The sequence below is a fragment of the Cynocephalus volans genome, chromosome 10 (genome assembly GCF_027409185.1).
Source record: "Cynocephalus volans isolate mCynVol1 chromosome 10, mCynVol1.pri, whole genome shotgun sequence".
Lineage (NCBI taxonomy): Eukaryota > Metazoa > Chordata > Mammalia > Dermoptera > Cynocephalidae > Cynocephalus > Cynocephalus volans.
This window is the reverse complement of record NC_084469.1, coordinates 95063243-95086485: the sequence shown is the minus strand read 5'-3', so window position 1 is coordinate 95086485 and position 23243 is coordinate 95063243. Positions and strand designations below refer to the sequence as shown.

At 54.9% G+C, this 23243-nt stretch overlaps 1 protein-coding gene and 1 long non-coding RNA gene across 3 annotated transcripts; one reads left to right on the top strand and one right to left on the bottom strand.

Annotated features, from left to right (window-relative positions):
- Positions 1-6619: 6619 nt before the first annotated feature.
- On the bottom strand, positions 6620-9307 carry LOC134389314 (uncharacterized). Of its 2 annotated transcripts, none has more exons than XR_010024694.1 (3): positions 9188-9307; positions 6819-6953; positions 6620-6713 (listed from the first exon to the last, which is right to left on the bottom strand). It is a non-coding gene; the product is annotated as an uncharacterized LOC134389314 (long non-coding RNA). The 2 variants fall into 2 exon arrangements; XR_010024695.1 differs by lacking the exon at positions 9188-9307 and adding an exon at positions 7541-7729.
- TLE5 (TLE family member 5, transcriptional modulator) lies at positions 8385-16488 on the top strand. Its single transcript, XM_063112862.1, has 7 exons — positions 8385-8499; positions 9432-9529; positions 11671-11734; positions 12994-13038; positions 13697-13759; positions 15204-15278; positions 15372-16488. The coding sequence occupies exons 1-7, from the start codon at positions 8473-8475 to the stop codon at positions 15591-15593; spliced, it is 594 nt and encodes a 197-aa protein (XP_062968932.1). The 5' UTR covers positions 8385-8472; the 3' UTR covers positions 15594-16488.
- The last annotated feature ends 6755 nt before the right edge of the window (positions 16489-23243 follow it).

Here is a 23243-nt window from a genome sequence, read left to right as displayed (position 1 = left end):
CAAAGCATTTCCCTGTAGGCCATGAACATTTAAATGAGAAAAGTCATGTGACCCAAGATTGGCCAATCAGAGCATTCTACTCATATTATATGGATTGAATCAGGGATGTCATGTGACCAAAGCCTAGCCAATGAGAATGAGCCCTAGGACACACTGTAATTAAGCAGAAGGAATTGGCTGGAGTTGCTGAACTGGGAGGATGAAAGCCTAGAGCTGGCAGGAGCTGCATTTGCCTCCATAGGAGACAGCTGTCCCCAGCAAAGCTGAGCTTGGCGAGACACAGGATCCTAATGCCAGTGTTTCAGCCTCTGGATCCAGCCACGCCTGAAGTCAGTCTAACCCCCCGAATGTTTGGTTCTATGCACTTAAGACATTCCATTTTCTGTGTGTTCTGTTGTTTTTGTTATTGCTGTCATTTGCACACACAAAAAATCCTAAATGAGACGACACACTCCTGCACAGAGCAAATTGGTGGGGGCGTGCACCAAGATGCTAGCCCTACAGGTGATGAGAAACAACTGGATTGTGGGTATACAGTCACGCACCACATAACAATGTTTTGGTCAACAACAGACCACATATACGACAGTAGCCCTGTGAGATTATAATACCATATTTTTACTATAACTTTTCTGTGTTTACATACACAAATACCTACCATTGCATGACAGTTGCCTACAGTAGCATGCTGTACAGGTTTGTAGCCTAGGAGCCACAGGCGACACCATCTAGGTGCATGTAAGTACACTCTGATGTTCGCATGACCACGAAATCACCTAATGATGCATTTCTCTGTATCCCCATCACTAAGTGACACATGGCTGCATTTGTGAAGCCAGAGCCAATGGAACTGCTGATGGATTATGGCTGTATATTTGTTTGTATGTGGGTTTTTTTTATTATTATTAATATCTGGCTCTCCTGCTAGACTGTAAGGTTGGGGCTATGTATATCCCTATTATCTAAACAAGGACCAAGCATAGAGTGGGTGCTCAATAAATGCTTGTTGTGGTACGATCAATTATGTTTCAACATAAACATAAAATGCTTCTTGTGCGACTGAGCTCTGGGGGTGTAGAAGAAGGCAGAAATTCCAAAGATACACACAGTAGAATTCACTATTGCCCTTCTTTGGGCCAAGGATTCCTCATCTGGAATACGGGGATAAGAATTACTACCTCATTCATTTGTTTCACAAATACCTCATTTTTGCACTGAGTATGAATCCTTTGCCAGATCCCAACCAAACTGTACTCTGGGACACAGCAGAGAATAAGACAAACCCAGATCTCTCAATCTCATGGGGTTGATGGGTAATAAAAAAGACAACAATTAAACATCATCATTTCAGAATAAGTGCTATTTAAAATAACAACAGGGGCTGGCCGGTTAGCTCAGTTGGTTAGAGCGAGATGTTGTAAAGTAAAGGTCAAGGGTTTGCATCCCTGTACTGGCCAGCTGCCAAGAAATAAAAGAATAAAATAGATTGATATAAGAAAGAATGATTTGGAGTTTTATTTGGGTTTTTTTCCACCTGACTGGTCAAGGAAGGCCTCTGAGAAGAAGTGATAGTTAAGCAAAGGAGGATTAAGTCCTAGGAGAAATGCACAGAAGAGCATTCCAGGCAGAGAGGACCGAGCGCAAAGGCCCCTGAGGTGGGACCAGCTTCTAACGTTCTAGGATCACATTGTAGTGATGGGGATGAAAATCACACATTTTTTTTCTTTTGAGGGGGCAGCTGGCTGGTCCAGGGATCCGAACCCTCTACCTTGGTGTTATAACACTGGGCTCGGGCCGGCCCGTGGCTCACTCGGGAGAGTGCGGTGCTGATAACACCAAGGCCCCGGGTTCAGATCCCATATACGGATGGCTGGTTCGCTCACTGGCTGAGCATGGTGCTGACAACACCAAGTCAAGGGTTAAGATCCCCTTACCGGTCATCTTTTAAAAAAAAAAAAAAAAAAAAAACACTGGGCTCTAACCCACCGAGCAAACTGGCCAGCCATGGGGATGAAAATTAGAAGCCAGCCGGGCATATATCAGGTACCCAGTCAATGCGAGTTTTTTCCCCACCCTTTCTCCATCTCTCTCCTGTCCCAACCCTGGCAAAAAGGAGGCATTTCTTAAACAAATGAAGGTGGGAGGAGTAAAACATAATAAAATAATAATAATAATCCTCCATTTCCTCATTTAGTGACATTGAAAAGTCAGGTGACCTAAACCTGTCCAATCAGAGCATTTGTACAGACCATGAAGTGTGCCTCAGGAAGTCATGTGATCCAAGCCTACCCAATCAGAACAAGGATTGTATTCAGCATGTCATGTGACCCAAGCCTGGCCAATCAGAGCATTCTTCTCAGGCCCTAAGCTTGAATCAGGGATGTCACATGCCAGCTGAGTGCTGTGTGCTAAGTGCTTTCCAGGTCCTATCTCATTTAATTCTGCAATAACCCAGTGTATCCTCACAACCCCCTCACTCACTCATTCATTCATTCATTCATTCATTCAGTAATTATTTATTGAGCACTTACAGTAAGCCAGGCCCTGTTCTAGATGCAACAGTGACCAAAACACACAAAAATCCCTGCTTCCTGGAGCTGACATTCAACAAAGTAAATACATAAAACACGTCATGCGTCAGGTGGTGATGGGTCCTACACAGTGAAGAAAACGTTGAACTCATTACATGGCTGGAGAGTGGGGGGTGGGGGTAGGACAAAGGGCTGGGGAGAGGGAGATACCCTGAGGAGGGTCATGCAAGGATTGGATCCTTTTTTATTTAAAATTTTGGGGGGGCTGGCCAGTTAGCTCAGTAGGTTACACTGTGATGTTATAACACCAAGGTCATGGGTTCAGATCCACTCATTCACCAGCCACCAGAAAAAAAAGTTTGATATTTTGTTCAACATGGATATTTTTTCATTATTTTCAAATTGTTAAAATATTAAATTATGCAGGCTGGCCAGTTGGTTCAGTGGGTTAGAGCACAGTTTTAACACCAAGGTCAAAGAGTTCAGATCCCCAAACCAGCCTGCCACCAAAAAAATGAAAAAAATGAAAACCACAGTGAGATATGACTTCACACCTGCCAGGATAGCTATTATTAAAAAAAAAAAGAAAGAAAGAAAGAAAATAACAAGTGTTGGCAAGATGTGAAGAAATTGGAAGCCTCACACATGGCTGGTGGGATGTAAAACAGTGCAGCTGCTATGGAAAACAGTCTGGCAGTTCCTCAAACAATTAAACATGGTGTTACCATATGAGCCAGCAATTCCGCTCCTAGGTGTATACCCAAGAGAACTGAAAACATGCAAGAGTACTAACAAAAGTTCATGGGAAAAAAAAATTAAAAGATAATACCAATCTTTCAAAGAGAATTGAAAACATGCAAGAGTACTAACAAAAGTTCATGGGAAAAAAAAATTAAAAGAAATACCAATCTTTGGGCCGGCCCGTGGCTCACTCGGTAGAGTGCGGTGCTGATAGCGCCAAGGCCCCGGGTTCGGATCCCATATACGGATGGCCGGTTCTCTCACTGGCTGAGCGTGGTGCTGACAACACCAAGTCAAGGGTTAAGATCCCCTTACCGGTCATCTTTTAAAAAAAAAAAAAAAAAGAAAAAAGAAATACCAATCTTTCCATGAACTTTTTGAAGTACCCTCGTATGTACACACAAAAACTTGTATGAGAACATTCACAACAGCATGATTCATAATAGCTTTAAAGTGGAAACAACCAAATGTCCATTGAAAGATGAATGGTCCATCCACACACTGGAACATTACTCAGCCATGAAAAGGAATGAGGCTCTGCCACAGGCTGCCACATGGATGGACCTTGAACACATCATGCTCAGTGACAAATGCTAGACACAAAAGGCCACATAGTGTGTGATTCCATTTACATAAAATGTCCAGAACAGGCCAGTCCACAGGCACAGAAAATGGATTCGTGGTTGCCAGGGGCTGGTGGAGGGGAAGGGGGTGTAACTCCTAATGGGGATGGGTTTTCTATTTGGGGTGATGGAATGTTCTGGAGCTAGATAGTAGTGATGGATGTACAACACTGTAAATGTATTAAATGCCCCAATGGTACATTTTATGTTATATTTATTTTGCTCCAAAAAAAAAAAAAGAACAGATTGCATTAAAATAGTGTTTATCTTGATGATTAATATTTTTGGCACCCCTTTAAATTTATGCCTAAAGAAAGCACCTCACTCAAAAGTACCCTCACTTTGTCCTGGCCCTGCCAGAATTAAATAGGAAAGTCAAGAGAGGCCTCATTGAGAAGGTGACATTTAAGCCAACACTGGAAGGAAATGAAGGAATTAGCCAAAACAGAAAGAGACAGAAGAAACAGCCCGTGCAAAGGCCCTGGGGCAGGACTGAGCCTGGAATCGGGGAGGAACGGCGAGGAGGCTCCTGTGGCTGGGGCAGAGAGAGTGATGGGGAGAGAGGGGGCAGGGGAGGGCAGGGAGGGGATGGGGCAGGTCTTGCAGGGCCTTGTGGGCTACAAGGAGGACTTGGGCTTTTCCAGCTAGGGAGGTGGGAGCCATGAAGGGCTGTGGGCAGAGGAAGGACAGGACCTGACTCAAGTTTTAAGTCTATCAGCTCTACAAGGGGAAGAATTTTTGTCTCCCTTGGTCACTGCACTAAACCCCCACGTAGAACCACGTCTGGCACACAGTAGGTGCTCAATAAATATGTACTGAGAGAATGAATGAATAAGTAATAGCTCCATTTGGGAGTGGGGGTGAGGGACTAAGGTGCCAAGCAGTGGATTCACACTGCCCCAGCTCAGCGAGCAGCAGGCTCAAACCCAGAGCTGGAGAGCCGAGGCCCCACCTCCACCAGGCCTAACAGGGAGGTCCCCGTGCAGCACAAGGCCACCTGTTTCCTCACCCGCCCCTGATTAATGACCGTGCAGCCCCATCCATCACTCTTCTGCACCAAGCTCTGCCCCGGGGGCTGCAGGGCCCAGCGCTCATTTGCAACTGGGCCTGAGGCTGGTCTTGGAAGGTTGGATACATCAAACAGATCCCTGCCCCTCCTTGGCCCCAGATGCAGCCCTGGGAGAGGAAAGACCATGTGTGGACACGTGGAGTCAGGGATGGGGGCTGGGGGACAGAATGGCAGCCACCCACACAGTATGATGTTCTAAAGCCCCAAATGTCCCCAAATTAATGATACGATCAGAAGTGCTCCCTCCTGGGTTGGGTCTCTGAACTTCCACTCCCCCACCCCCTACATCCTGTTCTATCCCCAAAAGCTCCTCCTTATGGTGGGACCAGCCCAGGCCGCCCCCTCCTCCCCGGCCTCTGGGCCTCTTTCCTTACCCTCCTCCAACAGACTACCAGACAGAACCTTCTACCACCAGCTCTGGTATCTCTTCAATGCTCTAGGCCAGTGGTTCTCACCAGGGACGATTTTGCCCCCCCACCCCCACCCCTGGCAATGTCTGGGGACATTTGTGGTTGTCACAACTTGGGGAGGGGGTGGTACTCCTGGTGTGCAGTGGGTGGAGGCCAGGGTCGCTGCAGTGTCCAGGACAGCCCCACTCCAGAAAATGATGTGGGCCAGAATGTTCAGAAGTGCACAGGCTGAGTGAGAAACTGTGCTCTAAAACTTCCCATGGCTCCCCAGTTCCCTCCTGGTAAAATCCCAGCTCCTGAGCCCAGCATGCAGGGCCGCTGGAGGGGCTGTACTGCACAGCGGTCTAGGGCCCAAGCGCCTAGGTTTACATCTAGACTCTGCCACCCACGCATTGTGTGGTCTTGGCAAAGTCACTTTACCTCTCTGTGCCTTGGATTTCCCTTCTCCAAAATGGGCACGATGGTGGTACCTAAGGGTTCAAGTGCTTAAGGCACAGGCTGGAGCATAGTGAAAACACATGCATGTTGGTCGGTTTATTATCCATCCTTCTGGGCTTCTCCACATGCTAAAACAACCTCTTATTTTTTCTGAAAAGGACTAGTTCACAATTCTCCCCTTCAAAGGCACAGTCCTTCCGGGTGGCTCAGCCCTGTCCCCACCATGCTGGGGGCGGTCTATGTCCGGCTCTGCTTCCCCTAGCACTGCGGAGACTCCTAAAATGGGAGTGTTTGGTCACCAAGTGCGTTAACACTGGGAGGTGCCTGCCTAAATAAACGTCAGATGCAGGTGGCCTCCTAAGAGAAAGGGTGTCAGGTCCCTGTGATGGGGGGATGAAGGCAGGGGACTGGGGGCAGGACTGGCTTCAGGGGCATTGAGGAAATGCAGTCTCCGGGGGCCTTGCACTCGAAAGAAGAGGGCTGTGCTCGGATGGAGGCTCAGCTGTCACCACTGTGACACTACTAAACATTTCTGAGCAAGAAACCCTGCATTTTCATTTTGTCCTGAGTCATACAAACTCTGTAGCCCATTCTGACTGGGGGCTCCAATGCGATCGGTTGGGTCTGCTGATTCCAGAACCCGACAGGAATATCCAAAAACTTTACAAAAGTCTGTTGCTTTTCTCTTGCGGCATTCAAATCAGGGTGACCCTGAATTTGTACAGACCTCCTACCCATCAGATCCTGTCTTTATTTAACGTGTTGATGCTCTGCTTATCACGCATGCTTTTTTTGGCATTCATTTTTATTTTTAGAAAATATAGGGCTGGCCAGTTAGCTCAGTTGGTTAGTGTGGTACTGATAACACCAAGGTACAGCGTTCGATTCCTGTACCAGCCACCTGCCAAAAAAAACCAAAAAATAAAAATATTGCCTTAAAGCAGTATTTATCTCGACTACTGAGGGCTTTTGGGGGGCCCCTTAAATGTTGCAGTGTTCATCTCACCTAAGTTGAGGCCCCCTGCCAGGTGAGGAGACTGGAGTTCTAACGCCACTTTCCAGATGGGAACACCCATGCCCAAGAAGTTACATTCACCTCAGGAGGCAGGCTGGGTAGCTGATGATGACGACGACGATGATCCTGAGGACGATAATTAAGAAACTGTGTATTTAGCACTTGCCAGGGGACAACCTTAAAGTAACAGCCTTATTTCAACAGCCTCTTTGGGGCCTGTTCTCCAAATAGAGAAGGATCCTTCAAAACCCCAGCCAGGGTTATGTCCCTCGTCTGCCCACAGCCCTCCAGGGCTCCCATGTCCCGGGAGTAAAAGCCCAAGTCCTCCCCACTGGCCCACAAGCCCCTGCACAACCTGCCCATCATGAGCTACAGAATTTGCAGGGCCCAGTGCAAAGTAAAACTGCAAAATTCCTTGTTCCAAAATGATTAGGAATTTCGAAACAACAAAGCAGCAGGAGAGCACTATTGGGCACAGGGGCAGACGCTGAAGCTGAGGGCCCAGCCTCCTCTCAGCGCCTCCTACCTCAGGGCCTTTGCACTGGCTGCTTCTGCCTCTGTGACTGCATAACACCCCAACCCCTACGACTCCCTCCTTCACCTTTTTCAGGTCCTGCCTGGTGTCAAGGGGGCACTCTCTGAGCCCCTCATTCCCTGTTTAAAATTGCTCCTTCCTGGCCCTTCTCCCTGGTCCCCACCTCCAAAGCTGTTACCTCCATCTGACCAGCCAGGAATCTGGATCATGTATTATTCAATGTCTCCTGTTTGTCTCAAGACAGGTCCACCAGGCCTGGGACTTTGCACCCCCCAATCCCATGGGCCTGCAGCAGGGCCTGGCACACAGTAGGCGCTCAATACATGTGTGCTGAAGGAATGGCTCTTATGAGGTAGGCGGCATTACTGCTGCCTTTCCACAGAAGAGGAAACTGAGGCTCAGAGAGAACAGCCTTGGAACCGGAGCCAAGGTCGCAGAGCATGTCCGTGGCACGCGGCCAGGTCGCGCCATGACAGCCGGCGCTTTGGAAACGGGCAGCCGGGCCCCTTTCTTTGACGGATGGGGAAACCGAGGCCCAGCCGGCTGCCGGCCTCCCCCACCCCCTCCCCCAGCCAGGAGGGGCCGCGGCCCAGGGCGGGGGCGCGCCGTGCCCAAGGTCACCGCGGCGGGCCGGCCCCGGGGAGGCGGGCAGGGGTGGGGATCCGCAGGCCTCCCCGGGCGCGCGCGTCCCCCCCTCGGCGGCGCGCACGGGGCACGGGCAGCAGCGGCGGCGGCGGCGGCGGCGGCAGCAGGTGGAGCCGGAGCCTCCGCAGCAGAAGCAGCAGCAGCAGCAGCAGCAGCCGGGCCGCGGCCACCGCCGGCGTCGCCGCCATTAGACAATAGCCGCGGCGGCCGGGCGTGCGGGGAGGCGGGCGGCGGGGAGGGGCGGGGAGGGGCGCCGGGCGCGCAGGAAGCGGGGCCCGGGGCGCGCCGGGGCCGGGCGCGCGGGGAGGGGGCGCAGGAAGCGGGCGAGGCCGGGCGCGGGAGGCGGCGGCGGCCCCGGGAGCTGCCGATCGGCGCCGGGACAAAGGCGCGGCCGCCCGGCGCCCCGAGCAGCCCGAGCCGGGGCGCACAGCCGGGGCGCAGCCCGCGCCCCCCGCCGCGACTGACATGATGTTTCCACAAAGCAGGCATTCGGTAAGCGGGGCCCGCCCGGCCCGGCGCCCCCCCAGGCCCGGGCCCTGCGCCCTGCCCCCCACCCCGGGCTCGGGCCCCGGCACCCCTAGTCCCGGCTCGGCCCCCCACCCAGGTCCGGGTCCCTCCTGGCCCGGCGCCCCCCCTCCCCAACTCCCCTGCAGCTCCGGGTCCCGCGCAACCCCCACCTCCGTCGCCAGCTCGGGGCCCCCCCCCACGTTCCGGGCCCCGAGCCCTCCCTAACCCCCAGGCCAGGTCCCCTCCGGCTCCGGCCCGGCGCCCCCGCCCCGTCTCCAGGCTCCCTGCTCGGCGCCCCCCCCACCGAGCCAGGCAGGGCCTCGGACGGCCTTGGCCTCGGGCCTGAGGCTGCTCCGGGAGCCCCGCCAGGCACCTCTAGCGCGGGGCTGCCTTCGAGGCCGGGGGTCGGGGGCCATCGGAAGAGCGCGGCCCGGAGGAAAGGAGCTGGGGGGGTAGGGAGGGCCTCCCCGGGCGATTTTGGGCGCTGGGAGGTCCCTCCCCCAAGGGGACTTCGCAGGGGGTCCCCGCTCCCTCCAACTTGAGGAGGGGGCTCTCCAGGACGCGTCCCACCCCCGGCAGAGGCCTTAGGGGCGCCCGCACGCGCACCCCCCTCTGAGCCCTTTGGAGCGGCGGTAGAGGGCGCACCCTGCCCCCCACCAAGGGCGGGCCTTACCACGCACCCCCACAGCCCGGGGGTGGCGGGGGACCAGGCGGCTCCGGGCGCACCCACCCCCTCGGCTTCCCGCGGAGAGGCGGGGGCAGGAAGCGGGGGCGGGGGCCGCGCCAGGGGCTGTAAACACGGGCCCAGGAAGTGGGGCGGGGAGGGGGCGCTGCAGCTGCCTCCGGGCGGGCCCTCGGGAGGGAGGTGGCCGGACCGACCGCCCCTGGCTCTGACCCGGGCCGCCCCCTCCCTACAGGGCTCGTCGCACCTACCCCAGCAACTGAAATTCACCACCTCCGACTCCTGCGACCGCATCAAAGATGAATTTCAACTGCTGCAGGCCCAGTATCACAGGTGAGCTGGGGGCCAGGGGTCCCTGCGTGTCCCCCCCCCCCCGAAGGTGAGCCCCCTCCGCGCAGATACACGCAGTGTGTGCCGTATTATGGGCCAGACTCTGGCCTAAGCACTTTACCAATGTTGAACCCATTTGGCTTCAAAACAGCCCAGATTCGCAAGTGAGAAAAATGAGGCACAAAAAAGTAAAATAATTTGCCCAAACACCCAGCCGTGTGGCTTCAGAGCCCCTCTGCCTACCCCCCACCCTCACCATCTAAAAGATCATACCGACAAAACTGAGGAAGGAACAAAACTGAGATTTGCACCCAGACTGTCCCCACTTAAGAATGCAGATTGTCACCTGCTGTGGAGGAGTCAAAGTTAGAGGCCACAAATCCCGGTTTGGCCTTGGGCCTTCGCTAGGCTCCTTTACCCGCCCTAAAAGTGTTCTTTGAAGAATCCTGGGTTTTCTCCCAGAAGAAAGGAAAATACCGATTTTTTTTTTTAATAGGCAACTTTTTGGGTACTCCACATGTGCCCAGTACTGAACACATATCCTGTTGCTTAGTGATCCCTGTTCTATAATTGTGCCCATTTTAAAGATGAAAATGAGGGACTGACGGTTAAAGTCAATGGAGTCAGCTTCATAGGCAGGTCCTCGGAACTCCACCCAGGATGTGGAGGGATAGGGACTTGGCTTGCTGGCCCGTGCCCACCTCTTGGGACTGACCTGAATCCAGAGACCACAGCGCTGTGTGACCTGGGGTAAGCCAGACACCCTCTGTAGGCTTTGGGGTCTCCATCCACGAAACCTGGGCTTCCTGCTGTACCATGAGGGGGTCCTACCATATGCACAGGATCTGCCAGGCATAATAGGCCCTGGGTGGCCAGATCATCTGATTCCTTAAGAAAGCCTAGAAATTCAGGCTTTGGCATGAAATTGCCTGACTTTTTTTTTTTTTTTTTTTTTGGTTGGTGACAACAAATGCAGATGTTTAAAGAAAATTAGAGAAAATCTTGTGGGGGCCAGAGCACCCCCAGCTGTGGCTCGTGGGGTAAATAAGATGAGCTAGCATTTAGAGCATGCTTACTGTGTACCAGACACTGTTCTAAGGCTTCTCGATTCATGGAATCCCCACCCCATCCTAGGAGGTTGGCACTTAACGGAGGAGGAAACTGAGGCCCAGAGAGGTAGAGGAGTTTGCCTAGAGTCACACAGCACAAGAGTAGCAGGGCCGAGCCTTGAACCCAGTCAGTCTGGCTCCAAGCTGTCAGCCACTGCGGGGTGGGAGCGGTGGGTTTGAAGCCTGAGTACATCCGTGCTTGATTGGATTTAAATAGGTTAAAGGACAGAGTCTGGTCTACCCCGCCCTGCACCAGTCATTTTCCTGGACTGACTGGCTCCAGTACCAGCCCTCTCCCACCCTGATGCCCTCAGGGGGGCCTTTGAGAAATGCCCACAGCTCATCCTTACTGGGAGATGCCAAGAGAAGATAGTGTGTCAGCCACCTGAACTACCGCACTGTGGAAACAGAGTATTTTCCCACAGCTAAAGAGAGAAAACGGTCAAGGAGGATCCAGTGGGGCTTGGGGCCACGCGCTGGTCATGTCCCCTTCCCATTTTACTGTCCCGGGGAAATCAAGGCCCCCAGTGAGTCTGGGACCCCTAGGGGAAGCCAAGCCAGAGCTCTCAGCCTCTTTGCAGTTTCTATTTGGGTCTGGAGAATTTTCCCCAGTGGTTGAGAGCTGTGTGACCTTGAGCTTGTTACTCAACCTCCCTGGGCGTCCATTGCAGCATCTGTCAAATGAGAGAGATAATGAGGCTACTGATCTCGTGGGTTGTTTTTATTGTTTTCATTATTTTTCCACCAGATCTGCAAGGCTGGTTTCATAATCCCCACTTTAGACTTAGGGAACCTGAGGCTCCCCCATCACAGCATCATGGAGAACCCACCTGTGACCAGCTCCCCTGCCCTTAAATCCAGCTTGCCCCCCAGCAAAGTTTGTGGCTGGATCCTCCAGGCATGGGCGATTTTGCCCTGGCCGGGGACCGGAGGCTCCTGGAGCCTCAGTTTCCTCCCCTGCACAACGGAGGACGTCAGCCCAGCCTCCTCCACTTGACTGGTGTCTCTGCCCCTTCTCCCCTTGTACATCCTCAGCCTGAAGCTCGAATGCGACAAGCTGGCCAGCGAGAAGTCGGAGATGCAGCGTCACTATGTAATGGTAAAGTCACCCCGGCACTGGGTCTGGCGGGTGGGGATGAGGGGACCCCAGACCTTCCACCACAGGCAGCTACTGCCTAAACCCCGGCCACCTCCCCTGGGAAGTGGGAGGATTCAGGATCTGTTCTCCATTCAGCCGGCCCCTGCTGGGCTGAGCCTGCCCTGCTGGCCTGGCTGCCTGCCTGCGTGGTGGCCGAGGTGCCAAACCACCGGGTTGCAGACTGGGCCTGCCAGGTCTCCTGGCTGTCCTTGGCAGCAAAGGAGCAGGCATCGGCTGTGAAAGCCGCCGACAGCCAGGAACTGACGTGGGGAGGCAGCCAGGGCGAGGGGCAGCCCTTCCCTCCCACAGTACCAAGCATCCAAACGTTTAACCCCTCCACGCCCAAGCCCTGGGAGGGGCAGTCCAGGGGGACCTGGGAGGAGTGGGACACCCATGAGTCCTACTTCTTGGGAGGGCAGGGCAGGGGAGGGGGGTGACACTGCCTTCTTTGGCCTGATATTTGAGACGCTGCCCATCCATGCTGCCAGAATCACCGGCTTGGGTTCATGCCCACCAGGTGGCATGTCCGCATCAATGTCGCCTGTCTTGCCCCGCCCCTGTCTAGCCCAACAGTGCTGGGGTCCCAAGAGGACTCAGCCTAGAACCTAGCTCTCCCAGACTATGGGGGAAGACAGAGCCAGACACTGACCCTCCCAGCTAGCAGAGATGGGGCTGGGATCACAGAGGGGGACCTGGGACAATGGGTGGGACAGGGCACTGCATGGAGAAATGACGGATTACAGCTGGGGTCTTGAAGAATGAGTAGGAGCCTGCTGGACAGAGAAGGGGAAAGCACACGAAGACTTGGGAACAAACTTGGCTTTCCCAGGAGTGATAGGGAGCCATGGGAGGGTTTAGAGCAGGGGAGGAGCAGGGTCAGATCTGGGGCTTGGGGAGGGGGGCTGCTGGCCCCACAGCCAGACCCAGCAGGCTTTGTTTATCCTTGATTATTTATACCCAGGGAGGCAAACTTCCCTGTAGCCTGGGCCCACCCGCAGACAAGACATATAAAGATAAAAGATCAGAAGCCCTGGAATGTGGGGGGGTGCGGAGGAGCCAGGCCGGCTGCTGCTCCCTCCTGCGGTCGGTCGGTCGCTGGGACTCTGGGTGTGGGCGTCTTTCTCCCCATGTCCTATCTCCCACCTGCCTGTCCCTTTCTCTCTTGCCCGCCCCCTCATCCTTCCCTGCCCCCATCTCTCTTCTCTCTCCCCCCCACGCAGTACTATGAGATGTCCTACGGCCTAAACATCGAGATGCACAAGCAGGTACCCGTCTCCCCAACCACCTCCTCCCCCCCTGCCCCCAGCTCCCCCTTGGGCGCCCCCAGGCAGGTAGCAGCCTGCCCCTTGGCTGGTCACCAGGGCAGCAACCTCCTTATCCTGTTACCTCCTAAGCCTCCCCCGCCCCCCTTCTTTTTCCAGGCCTCCCTGGGAGTTCTTTTCTCCCTGAGCAGGAGGGGCAGACCTTCCCCACCACCTGCCACCCTCCACCCCTTGTCTCCCCTTCGTGACAGGGAGGGTGACATGCCACTACCTTGTGTGACCCCTCTCACCCCAGCCCCTTGTCCTCTGGCCTTGCTTTGTCCATCTGTGTCCTGACCAGGCCAATAGAGGGGATGTCACAGAATAATGATGCCAACTGTCCCCCGCCCCCCTCGCACAGAGCGCTTACTACTTACAAGGCACTGTAGTCATCTACCTGGACCCTAAGTGGCTGAACCCCAATTCTGTCCAGCTTCATCCTGCACTCTCAGCTGCAGGTGGAGAACCAGGCTCCAGTCCCACCCTTACTGCTGTCTGGGTGCCCTAGCCGATCCCGCCCTGACCTGGCTCCTCTTAAATAGAGAGATCCTTGGGTGTAGAGGCTCTGGAGCTGGTGTGTGCCTGGCCCCCTGCCTGGGACTGAAGCATCTGTCTGTTCCAGGCTGAAATCGTCAAGAGGCTGAATGGGATTTGTGCCCAGGTCCTGCCCTACCTCTCCCAAGAGGTAAGCAGAGCCCAGAGCTTCAGGGAAGGGAAGTAAATGAACCTTGAACTTGCCCTGGCCCCTCCCTGCTGCGGCCAACTGGGGACAGTGAGCTGGGAGCCCCAGGGCACGTGTCTCCCCTCTCTGGACCTCCCTGACACCAAAGCCAGCCTGTGAAGAAGCCTCCCCAGGCCGGCTAAAGAAGCCCCAGGGGTGCAGGGTACAGGGAGGGGCCTTGCCCTGCCATGGAATTCCCAGCTTGCGTGAGTCATTTCGTGGGGAAAAACGTCAGATGCGCCAAAGCTGCACCAAGGATTTTTTCCCTTTTCTCTTCCTCTTTACCCTCCTGAACTCACCTGCAGGGTCCTGTGGGCTGCTTCCGGCCAAGGACAAGGGGGTGTGCAAGGAGGGCAGTCACGCACACTGTACACACACAGATAGGCACGGGTGCACAGACACGTACACACAGAGACATGCACATGCGCACACAGGTAGGTGCGCTGAGACGCAGACATGCACAGACACACATGTGGACACAGACACAGTGACAGCCACGTGGCAGCACACAGGCACACAAAGCAGGTACGCGGAGACACACAAGCAGACATGCAGATGCACACAGACACGTGGACGTGGGTACACAGGTTCGTACACAGGTGTACTGACCAGACGCGCAGGGACACCCAGGGGAGCCAGGCGCCCGCCTCTTCTTTTACGGGTTCCAAGGCTTTCAGGGTGGGGCCCACCTCATACACCCCCCGTCCCTTCCTGCAGCCAACCTCAGGCCCTGTAAGGGCCAACTTCTGTTCCATGCTAGGTTTACTGTCAACGATTTGTCATTTCCTCTTCAATCCTCGTCCGTATCTCAGGACCTAGATTTGCGTTTTCTTTTCATAACAGACTCTTCCTAGTAGCCGAGGCAAAAAAGGGAGACTGGTGGGTTCTAGCATATGATGGCAGCAGAGGTAGACTTTTGGGGAGAGCTGTGGGAGGAAAATCCCCTGAACCCAGACTCATACCCCAGTCCGGCCAGAATTCACTGGGCTTTCCACAGTTGTGGAAGGACAGGGGTTTAGATTGGCAGATCTCGTAGTACAGTGACTGAACCATCAGGATCAGGACTTCCCTGTCCAGTTGGGCAGGTTGTACACTGCACAAAGGCTCATGTCTTTTATTTCGTGGCTTTGCACGTAGGATATGTCGTGATCCAGGATTTTTCTCAGACTCATCCAAAGGCCTTTTCCAAAGTTTCTGACACCAACACCTTTGAGTTTTGTGTGCTTTTCTGTTTGTCCAGATGAAGAGGCTGAGGCTCAGTGAAAGGAAATAGCTGGAGAGAGGGAACCACTGGGGAGGGGGACATTAACCATGCACTTGGTAGTAGGGTTTCTCCTGGGCTCCATGTCCCCCCAGCCCCATCAGGATCAGGACAGATCACCTGACTCCTCTCCCCTCCCCCTTTCAGCACCAGCAACAGGTCTTGGGAGCCATCGAGAGGGCTAAGCAGGTCACCGCTCCTGAGCTGAACTCCATCATCCGAGTACGTCTGGGGACCTGGGTGGGTGGCTGGGCAGACAGGTGATGGACGGGCGGCCCCAGGGGCAGCTAAGACTCCCCTCCCTCCACTCTGCAGCAGCAGCTCCAAGCCCACCAGTTGTCCCAGCTTCAGGCTCTGGCCCTGCCACTGACCCCACTGCCCGTGGGGCTGCAGCCCCCTTCGCTGCCGGCGGTCAGTGCGGGCACCGGCCTCCTCTCGCTGTCGGCGCTGGGCTCCCAGGCCCACCTCTCCAAGGAAGACAAGAACAGCCACGACGGTGATGCCCACCAGGAGGATGACGGCGAGAAGTCGGATTAGCAGGCGGCCGGGACGGGAGGGTGGGGGAACAGAGGGGAGACAGAGGCACGGAGAGAAAGGAATGTTGAACGCAAGACAGTGTAGCTCGGGACGGCTAAACTCCAGTAGTATTTATGGTAGCCGCCTGTGGGGTCCTGCACCTGCTTGTGTGCCACCCCCTAGCTTTGCTCCAAACCCATCCAGTCCCAGCCTCCCTCCCTCCTCCCCCCCCCTGCAGCCTGAATAGGTGAATACCTGCTCATCCCACAGAGGAGGCAAGCTGAGGCCTGGAGGGGCAAATGGGAGACCAGGTCAGATGGGAGCAAAACCTCAAGAAATCCAACACCCCTGGCACTTTCCCATTTCGCACACGTGTAACTGACAGTCTGCTCGCTGGGCCCTTCGGGGCACACACCACAGCCTCCCACCCTGGCACTGCATGCAAACACGATGCTAGCCGTCCTTTCCCACCCCGGGTACCCTGCCTCTCCCTGCTGGGACCCACCCCCCACCCCCCGCTCACCTCCTCTGCTAGTCCCTGACACCCCCGTGCCCACCTGGTCCTCCCCCCCTCGCCCATGAAAGAGGAGGCAAAGGGAAGCTAGGTTAGCTGGAACAAACAGGGAAGGGGGGCGGGTGACCCAGGCTTTCCTTTCTCCCCTTCCCAAATAAAGATGAGGGTACTAAAGTTGTCTTGGTTTTTCTTTTTTCTTTTTTTCCAGTATACTAGCTTGTCTTTTAAGAAAGGGGATATTAAAGACAAAAAATGTTTGGAAAAAAAGCAACACCCACACCTGTGTCTGTATATAGTCAGCTTTTGTGTGTTCAGTCGTTTGGTCTCTACGGAGAGAAGTGGAAAATGCTGTATCGAGGGTGGGCTTAGCTGTGCCTTTCAAATAAAGATGTGAGAAGGTTGGTTGCTGTGTTCCTGCCTCTGTGTTATGGGCTGCCCAAGGATGCCCCCTTCCCTGGGGAGGAGGGGGCTTCCCATCTGAGTCACCCTCTGTTACAGGACGGCACGTGGAGGGTCCTAGGTGAGTCAGGCTTTTTTGTGTAGTCCATCTCATTTTGATCTCTAGTCCAGAGAGGGTGAGCTGGAGACTAGGTCACACAGCATGGCCCAAGTGCTCAAGGTTTAACCAGCTGTTTTGACAGGTGGGCAGAGGGACAGACAGATTAAGGGGTCAATGAGCTAGTAAGTAGCAGAGCTGGTTTCTGCACCCCAAGCCAGAAAGCTCTTAAATGACATGCTTTTCACTTAAAGGACAGTGAGACTGCAAAGTCTTTACTATCTACCCTTTTTATAGATCAGAGAACACATGCCCCCCAGCTGAGCCTGAATCCTCCAAGGAACAGCCTAAAGGCCCCCCACTGCTTCATCCAAGCTGGGCCACCCCTGGGGAGGCCAGAAGGAAAGGGGACTTCCCCCCAATGCACCCATCTTGGCCTTGGTTCTTTGCTGCTCTGGGATTTGGGCCAAGAGGACCCTGGGCTGCCAATGGGGGACAGCCATTCCTGTTTTGCAAGGTCTTTTCAACCGCTGTATAGCATAGGAATCCCAGCCTCAAGGAGCCAGGAAAGGTGGTGATAGATAAGTGACCACAGGGGAAATGTCTCATGTCCCTAGGAGGGAACAAGGGGGTGGGGCTGGGTGATCACAGTAACCTGCAGAATCTCACCCCTTCCCCACTGCGGCAAAGCACCTTCAAAAATGTCAGTGTGTAGGCCGGCCCGTGGCTCACTCAGTAGAGTGAGGTGCTGATAACACCAAGGCCCCGGGTTCGGATCCTATATAGGGATGGCCGGTTTGCTCACTGGCTGAGCGTGGTGCTGACAACACCAAGCCAAGGGTTGAGATCCCCTTACCGGTCATCTTTAAAAAAAAAAAAAAAAATGTCAGTGTGATGGGGTCACCGCCTGCTTAACATTTACCCTTGTCAAAGCCCAAGCTTGGCTATGCATGCCACGTGGCAAGTGTAAATTGTTACATCTATTTCCGAAAGCCATTTGGCAACCCATAATCCAGCGATTCATTTCTTTCCTGGATCCATCCCTCAACAGGAAAGCAACGTGAGTCCACCAAAAAGACCTGGAGAGCGTGCAGAGCCACTGCAGTTAGTCACAGTTGTCCCAAACTGGAAACTACGGGCGTGGCCATCACCTGCACAGACAAATACTCTACAGCCACGAAAAAGCACTCACTACCGCTATGCTCAGCGATACGACGCCTCTCACACACGTAATATTGGGACAAATGCAGCCAGGTACGACAGGTAGCTCCCATGTGCTCCCAGTGATAGAGAACAAAAACAGCCCCAAGTGACCCATCGTGTCCTTCATGGGGTTACCCTTGCAGAGGAAGGGAAAAGGGGTTGTTAATGGACTGGTCATGTTTTATTTCTCGACTTGGGGGCCAATTACACGAGTGTTCACTTTGTGATAATTCATCGAATTGTTCACTTAGAATTTGTGCACTCTTCTGTTATATCTCACAATAAAAAAGTTATTAAAAATGGATTAGGGGCTGGCTGGTTTGTTCACTTGGTTAAAGCATGATGCTGATAATGCCAAGGGTTCAAATCCTGATACCACCTAATCACCAAAAAAAAATTATATTTGGCTCCCGTGGCCTTTGCAAGTTCTTCACCTAAGCCCGTGAGACCAGGCAGGCCTGTCCTACTGGGCACAGTTTACCCCATCGTTGCTACTTAGCAAGCTGCAGACAGATTTAAACGTCTTGCTGACCCCTGCCTCTAGGCCTTTGCATGTGCTGTTCCCTCTGCCTGGAACAGTGTTCTTTCCCCCTCCCCAGCATTCTAATCCTCTGAGACTCCATAGAAGTCACTTTTCTGAAGGCCTTCCCTGACTCTCCCCCTAAGCAGGCTTCCATGACCTCCCCCACTATCCTGCACAAATTCCCTGAGTTCCAAGAAAACCACAACTGTTTATTGATGTGTACCATGATGTGTACCATGATGGTTGCCGGCCTGGGGGCTCTGGAGTGGGTTTAAATCCTGCCTCTTCCTCTCACAGCTAGGTGATCCAGGCAAGCGGGTCTTGGTCTTGGGTCTCACTGTGGGTCTTGGTTTTCTTATCTGTAAAATGGGTATAATCACAGAACCAACCCTTGTTAGGAAGATCATGTTTAATCTGTGGAAAGTGCATAGAGCCGAGGCCAGCACATTCATTCAGTTACTGAGAACCAAATAGGGGTAAACCCCTGCCCTCCTGGCAGGGGAGACAGATAAACATTAAAATATACAATGTGTCAGCGGGTGTGTTAATAGAGGGCAATCAGGCAGAGAAGAGGGAACACCAGGAAAAATTTTGCACAGAGAGCTCCATAAACGTTAGCACATTTACTGAGGGCAGGCCTGGTTTACACCCCTTGGACCCTAAGGAGTGATCTGGGGCAGTCGCTTTTCTGATCTCAGTTTCTGGAAAATTATTCCGAGAATTAGGAATCCTGCAAGGGTTCACGAGCTGCCGGCTCTTATTGTTATTATTACTGATGCTGGCAGAGGAAGGGCGACCTGGGGGTCCCAAGCCCGACACCCCCACCTGGAGTCTTCCCCGAATTAGGAGGGGTCCTGCCTGCCCAGCCACTGACGGGTCTGTGACCCGGGGGTCTCCGGGTCCCCCCTGGAGGGTCCGGGGGGCCGCCGTGGGGCGGGGTGACGAGAGGGTCCTGGGCGGGGGGCTGCGATCCGGGGCGGGCGCAGGCGCGGGCTCCGAGTCCCCTCCCGGGCGCGGCCTCCCGCGCTTAACGACTGCGCCGCAGGCGACCTCGGCTAATTGATCCGCTAATGGGCCCCGCGCCGCGGCCGCGCCTAATGAGGCGGGAGGAAGGGGAGGGAGTGGGGGAGGAGGGAGGGGTGCGGGGGGAGGGTGGGGAGGGCAGGAGAGAGAGAAAGAAGGGGTGGGGGAGGGGCGGCGATGCTCCCAGCTCACTGCGCCCAGGACTTACGGGCAGGGGAGCAGAGGGGACTGGGTGAGCCTGTCCCTCCTGGGAGTCCCTTCCCCAAGGCCCCTTACGTTCTCCGATCCCCCCCCCCCCAGCCCCAGCCCCTTTCCGAGGACCCAGCTGGGGCAGGGGAGAGAGCAGGTCCTCTGCTCGCTCTGTGCCTCGGTTTCCCCAGCCACACAAGGGTTTTTTGGTTTTGGTTTTGGTTTTTTTGCTGCTGGCCGGTAGAGGATCTGAGGATCCGAACCCTTGACTTTGCTGTTAGCACACACAAGGGTCCTCAGTGTTGGAGAATCCCACAGGCCCCTGTCCCTCCACAGCCAGCCTGCAGCCTGGGGACTCCTGAGCCTGAGAGTCCCCAACCCTTCCCCCCAGGGCCGGGCCACAGCCTCCAGCCAGGGCTGAGCAGGGGACAGGAGGACACGTGGATTCACCACCCTTATGCCCGGCAGGAAGGAAAAGAGCCTAGGAATATGAGCTGGGAGTGAGATGTGACACTTTGAACATTCACAGGCCAGCTGGCCAGGTGCATCTCCTACCTGATGTGTCTTTGCCGTCTTCCTCCTTCCGAGTTGCCCATGTGTTTGTACCCTTTTCCTTCTTTGTCTTTTACATCGTACCCTTAAGGCAGCCTTGGAGGAGAAAAAAGACTTCACTGCCATGATGGGGGAAATAGGGACACAGAAATGACCTATCTCCCCATTGTGCAGATGGGAAAACTGAGGCCAAGGGAAGGGCAGGAAATTGCCCAAGGTCACAAAACAAGGCAGGACCCCAGCTGGGCCTCCTGCCCTCCACTCGGGGCGCCCTTTGCGCACTAGGAGGAATGAGGCCGGGCAAAGCCTGAGGATAACAACCAGAACAGACAGCCACCATCTGCCTCCGGCTCTGTTAAGGACCTCTCCATTAAATCTTGAAAATGCCTTTGAACAAGGGGTTATTTTACAGATAAGGAAACTGAGGCTCGGAGACTCCGAGTGACTCACTCAATCGAGGTCACACGGCCACAGAACCTGGATTAGATGCTGGAAGTTTCAGGTTCTTAACCATTTGATTTAAGAGAAAGTTTTGGACCCAGTGACAGGGTGGGAGGGGGTACTCGAAAAACGGGGGGATTCCGCATTCCAGGGGAGTTTGGGGTGCAGCAGGCTAGGCTGGGGAGGGCTGTCCCTCGAGGCACGTGCCCTCCCCGCTGCCCTTGCTCACTGCTCCTTTCTGACCATTTTTGTCCTCTTCTCTATTGCTGAGTGTCCAAGCACGGTCCCCCGTCAGGCCCTTTTCCTCTCCCTGGTACACGCTGTCCCAGCAGCCACCCAGCTCAGCCCATCACAGTCCCTTTTCCCCTGCATTCTTCATCCCCCTCTGCACAACTTAATTCAGCAAATATTCCCTTGTTCGGGCCGGCCCCGTGGCGCACTAGGGAGAGTACAGTGCTTGGGAGCTCAGCAGCGTTCCCTCCGCGGGTTCGGATCCTATATAGGGATGGCCGGTGCACTCACTGGCTGAGCGCGGTGCAGCCGACACCAAGCCAAGGGTTGCGATCCCCTTACCGGTCACAAAAAGACAAAATATATATATATATATATTCCCTTGTTCTCGGCTTCTCTCTACTGAGAGTTCTGTGACAATATTTTGTCTGTTTGGGTTGCTACTAAATTTCCAGGGCCTAGAACTATGCCTGGCACACAGTAGGTGCTGTGATTTGGGGAGAAAATGGGAAAATGGCAGAGGAGCCAGGGAGAAGGGTGGGTCTGGGCCAGCCCTGTAGGATCCTGCCTGCCAAGCTGGGGAGCTGGGACACAGGGAGCCATGGGAGGTGTTTGAGCAGGGGAGGGGCTCACCTAGATGTGCCATTAGCAAGATCCTCCAGGGGTCACTGAGGGGCCAGGCTGAAGGGGAAACTGAGGTAGGAGGTCAAGAAGAGGTATCTGTGGTACTGAGATGTTTTCTGATATTAAAAGCTGCAGGAGGGGTCTGCCTGGCCAAGGATTCCCTTTTGAAGTTCTTTCCAGGGTCGTGTCTGTCTTTGCTGTTCTTGGACTATCTCTTCAATTCCCCCCATCCCCTGTGCCTCTGGGTGTCTCTGACTCTTTGGATTTCTGTCCCTTTCTTTCTTTCTCCCTCCTTTCAGTCCCCTTTTCTCTCGGTTTCTCCCTGTGTCCTTCAAGCTCTGTCTAGGTCTCTGTCTTCTCTCTTTATCTCCCTCCTCCTCTCCGTGTGTGTCCTTGTTCTGCGCCCCCCTCCCCACCACCCCCACCTCTCAGCCGACCTCCCCCTACGAGCCTCTCCCACCCCGCCAGGTCCCCTGGGCCCTGTCGCTGGGCGCCTGCCAGCCCTGGAAGGCCGCCCCTCCCCGCCCTTGACCCTCCGCCCCTCCCCCTCCAACTCCAACCTTCCCTCCGCCACCCCTCCCCCCGATCCCAGCCCCGGAGGGGCGTGCCCGCGCTCCCCACCTCCCCTGCCGGGCCTGATGGGGCCTGTAGGGTAACAGGCTGGGCTGGGCCCACGTGGTTAACGGTGGCTTCCCTGGCAGCATCGGGAAAGGAGGGGACGAGCCACCTGGCATAGGCCCTGGGACGTGGGGAAGGGGTGGTCCTGGGCCTCGGAACCGCAGCTGCAGAGCGCCCACCCAGAGTGCATCGCTGTGTGACTCCGGGCAGGTCCCTAGGTGTCTCTGGGCTTGGCAGCCCCCCAAGCCAGACCTCCCAGGCACGGGACTAGAGGGAGGAAAAAAACCTACCTGGAGCAGCGGTCCTTTCATTCCTAAATGCAGTATTTATTGAGCACCTGCTGTGTGCCAAGGCCCCACACAGAGCCCTTTTCGATCCTCAGGGCGCCCAGAGAGTGTAGGGAAGACGACAGTAAGCCAGTAAAGAAGATAATTTCAGAGAACGTCAGGTGCTACAAAGTCTAGCAGGGGCAGGTGACAGTGACTGGGGCTACCTGGCCAGGAGGTGATGACAGGAGGCCTGAGGAGGTGACATCTGAGCTGTGGCCTGGATGACAGCACAGCCTGCCTTGGGGGGTGGGGGAGGGGAGGAGTTCCAGGCAGAGGGAACGTGGGGGCAGGAGCCGGGTGGCAGGGCTGTGCCTGACCTCCTGTCCTGTGCAGCATCTCAGCCCTGCCTTGGAGGGCACAGTGAGTATCAGACGCACGGGAAAGTGAGCCAACCGGCTAGCACAGGACAGTTATCAAGGTCCTTCTCTGGGGGAAGTAATAGTGCTACACCCCTTTTCCAGATGAGCAAACTGAGACCAGAGGAGAAAAGGGCTCCCCGCACACCAGAAACTGGAAGAGGAAGATTCACATTGGGCCATGCCGAAAGGTGATTTTGTTTGGCCCCAATCTGTGCTGTGCCTCCTGGGAGCTGAGTGAATCTGAGTCCAGTGAAGAGCCCCCGAGGAACGGTAGGGATGGAGACAGCTGTCGACAGGGATACTGGGAGGGTTCGGGGGTTGAGGCCCTGACTTGAGATAGAGGCACAAGGGTGGTGTGGGTGTCTGGGGCTGGTACAATGATCAAGAGACTCCAAGGGTTTAAAATTCGGGTGCCAGCTCCAGCCCCGTCCCCCACCCCAAGTTGTCCCACCCCAAGCTGGGCCCTGCACACTCTCACAGGATAATAATGGCTAAGGCCATTTCATCTACTGAGCTATTTAATCCTGTGACACTCAACGAAGAAGTTTCTATTACTGCCCCATTGTACA

What these genes read in the sequence shown, in the direction of transcription:
- TLE5 (XM_063112862.1), top strand. Translation starts at nt 8,473, where the DNA reads ATGATGTTTCCACAAAGCAGGCATTCG. An exon ending in ACATCGAGATGCACAAGCAG is followed by an intron (nt 13,039 to 13,696) that starts GTACCCGTCTCC and finishes TGTCTGTTCCAG; the next exon opens with GCTGAAATCGTCAAGAGGCT. An exon ending in AGCTGAACTCCATCATCCGA is followed by an intron (nt 15,279 to 15,371) that starts GTACGTCTGGGG and finishes TCCACTCTGCAG; the next exon opens with CAGCAGCTCCAAGCCCACCA.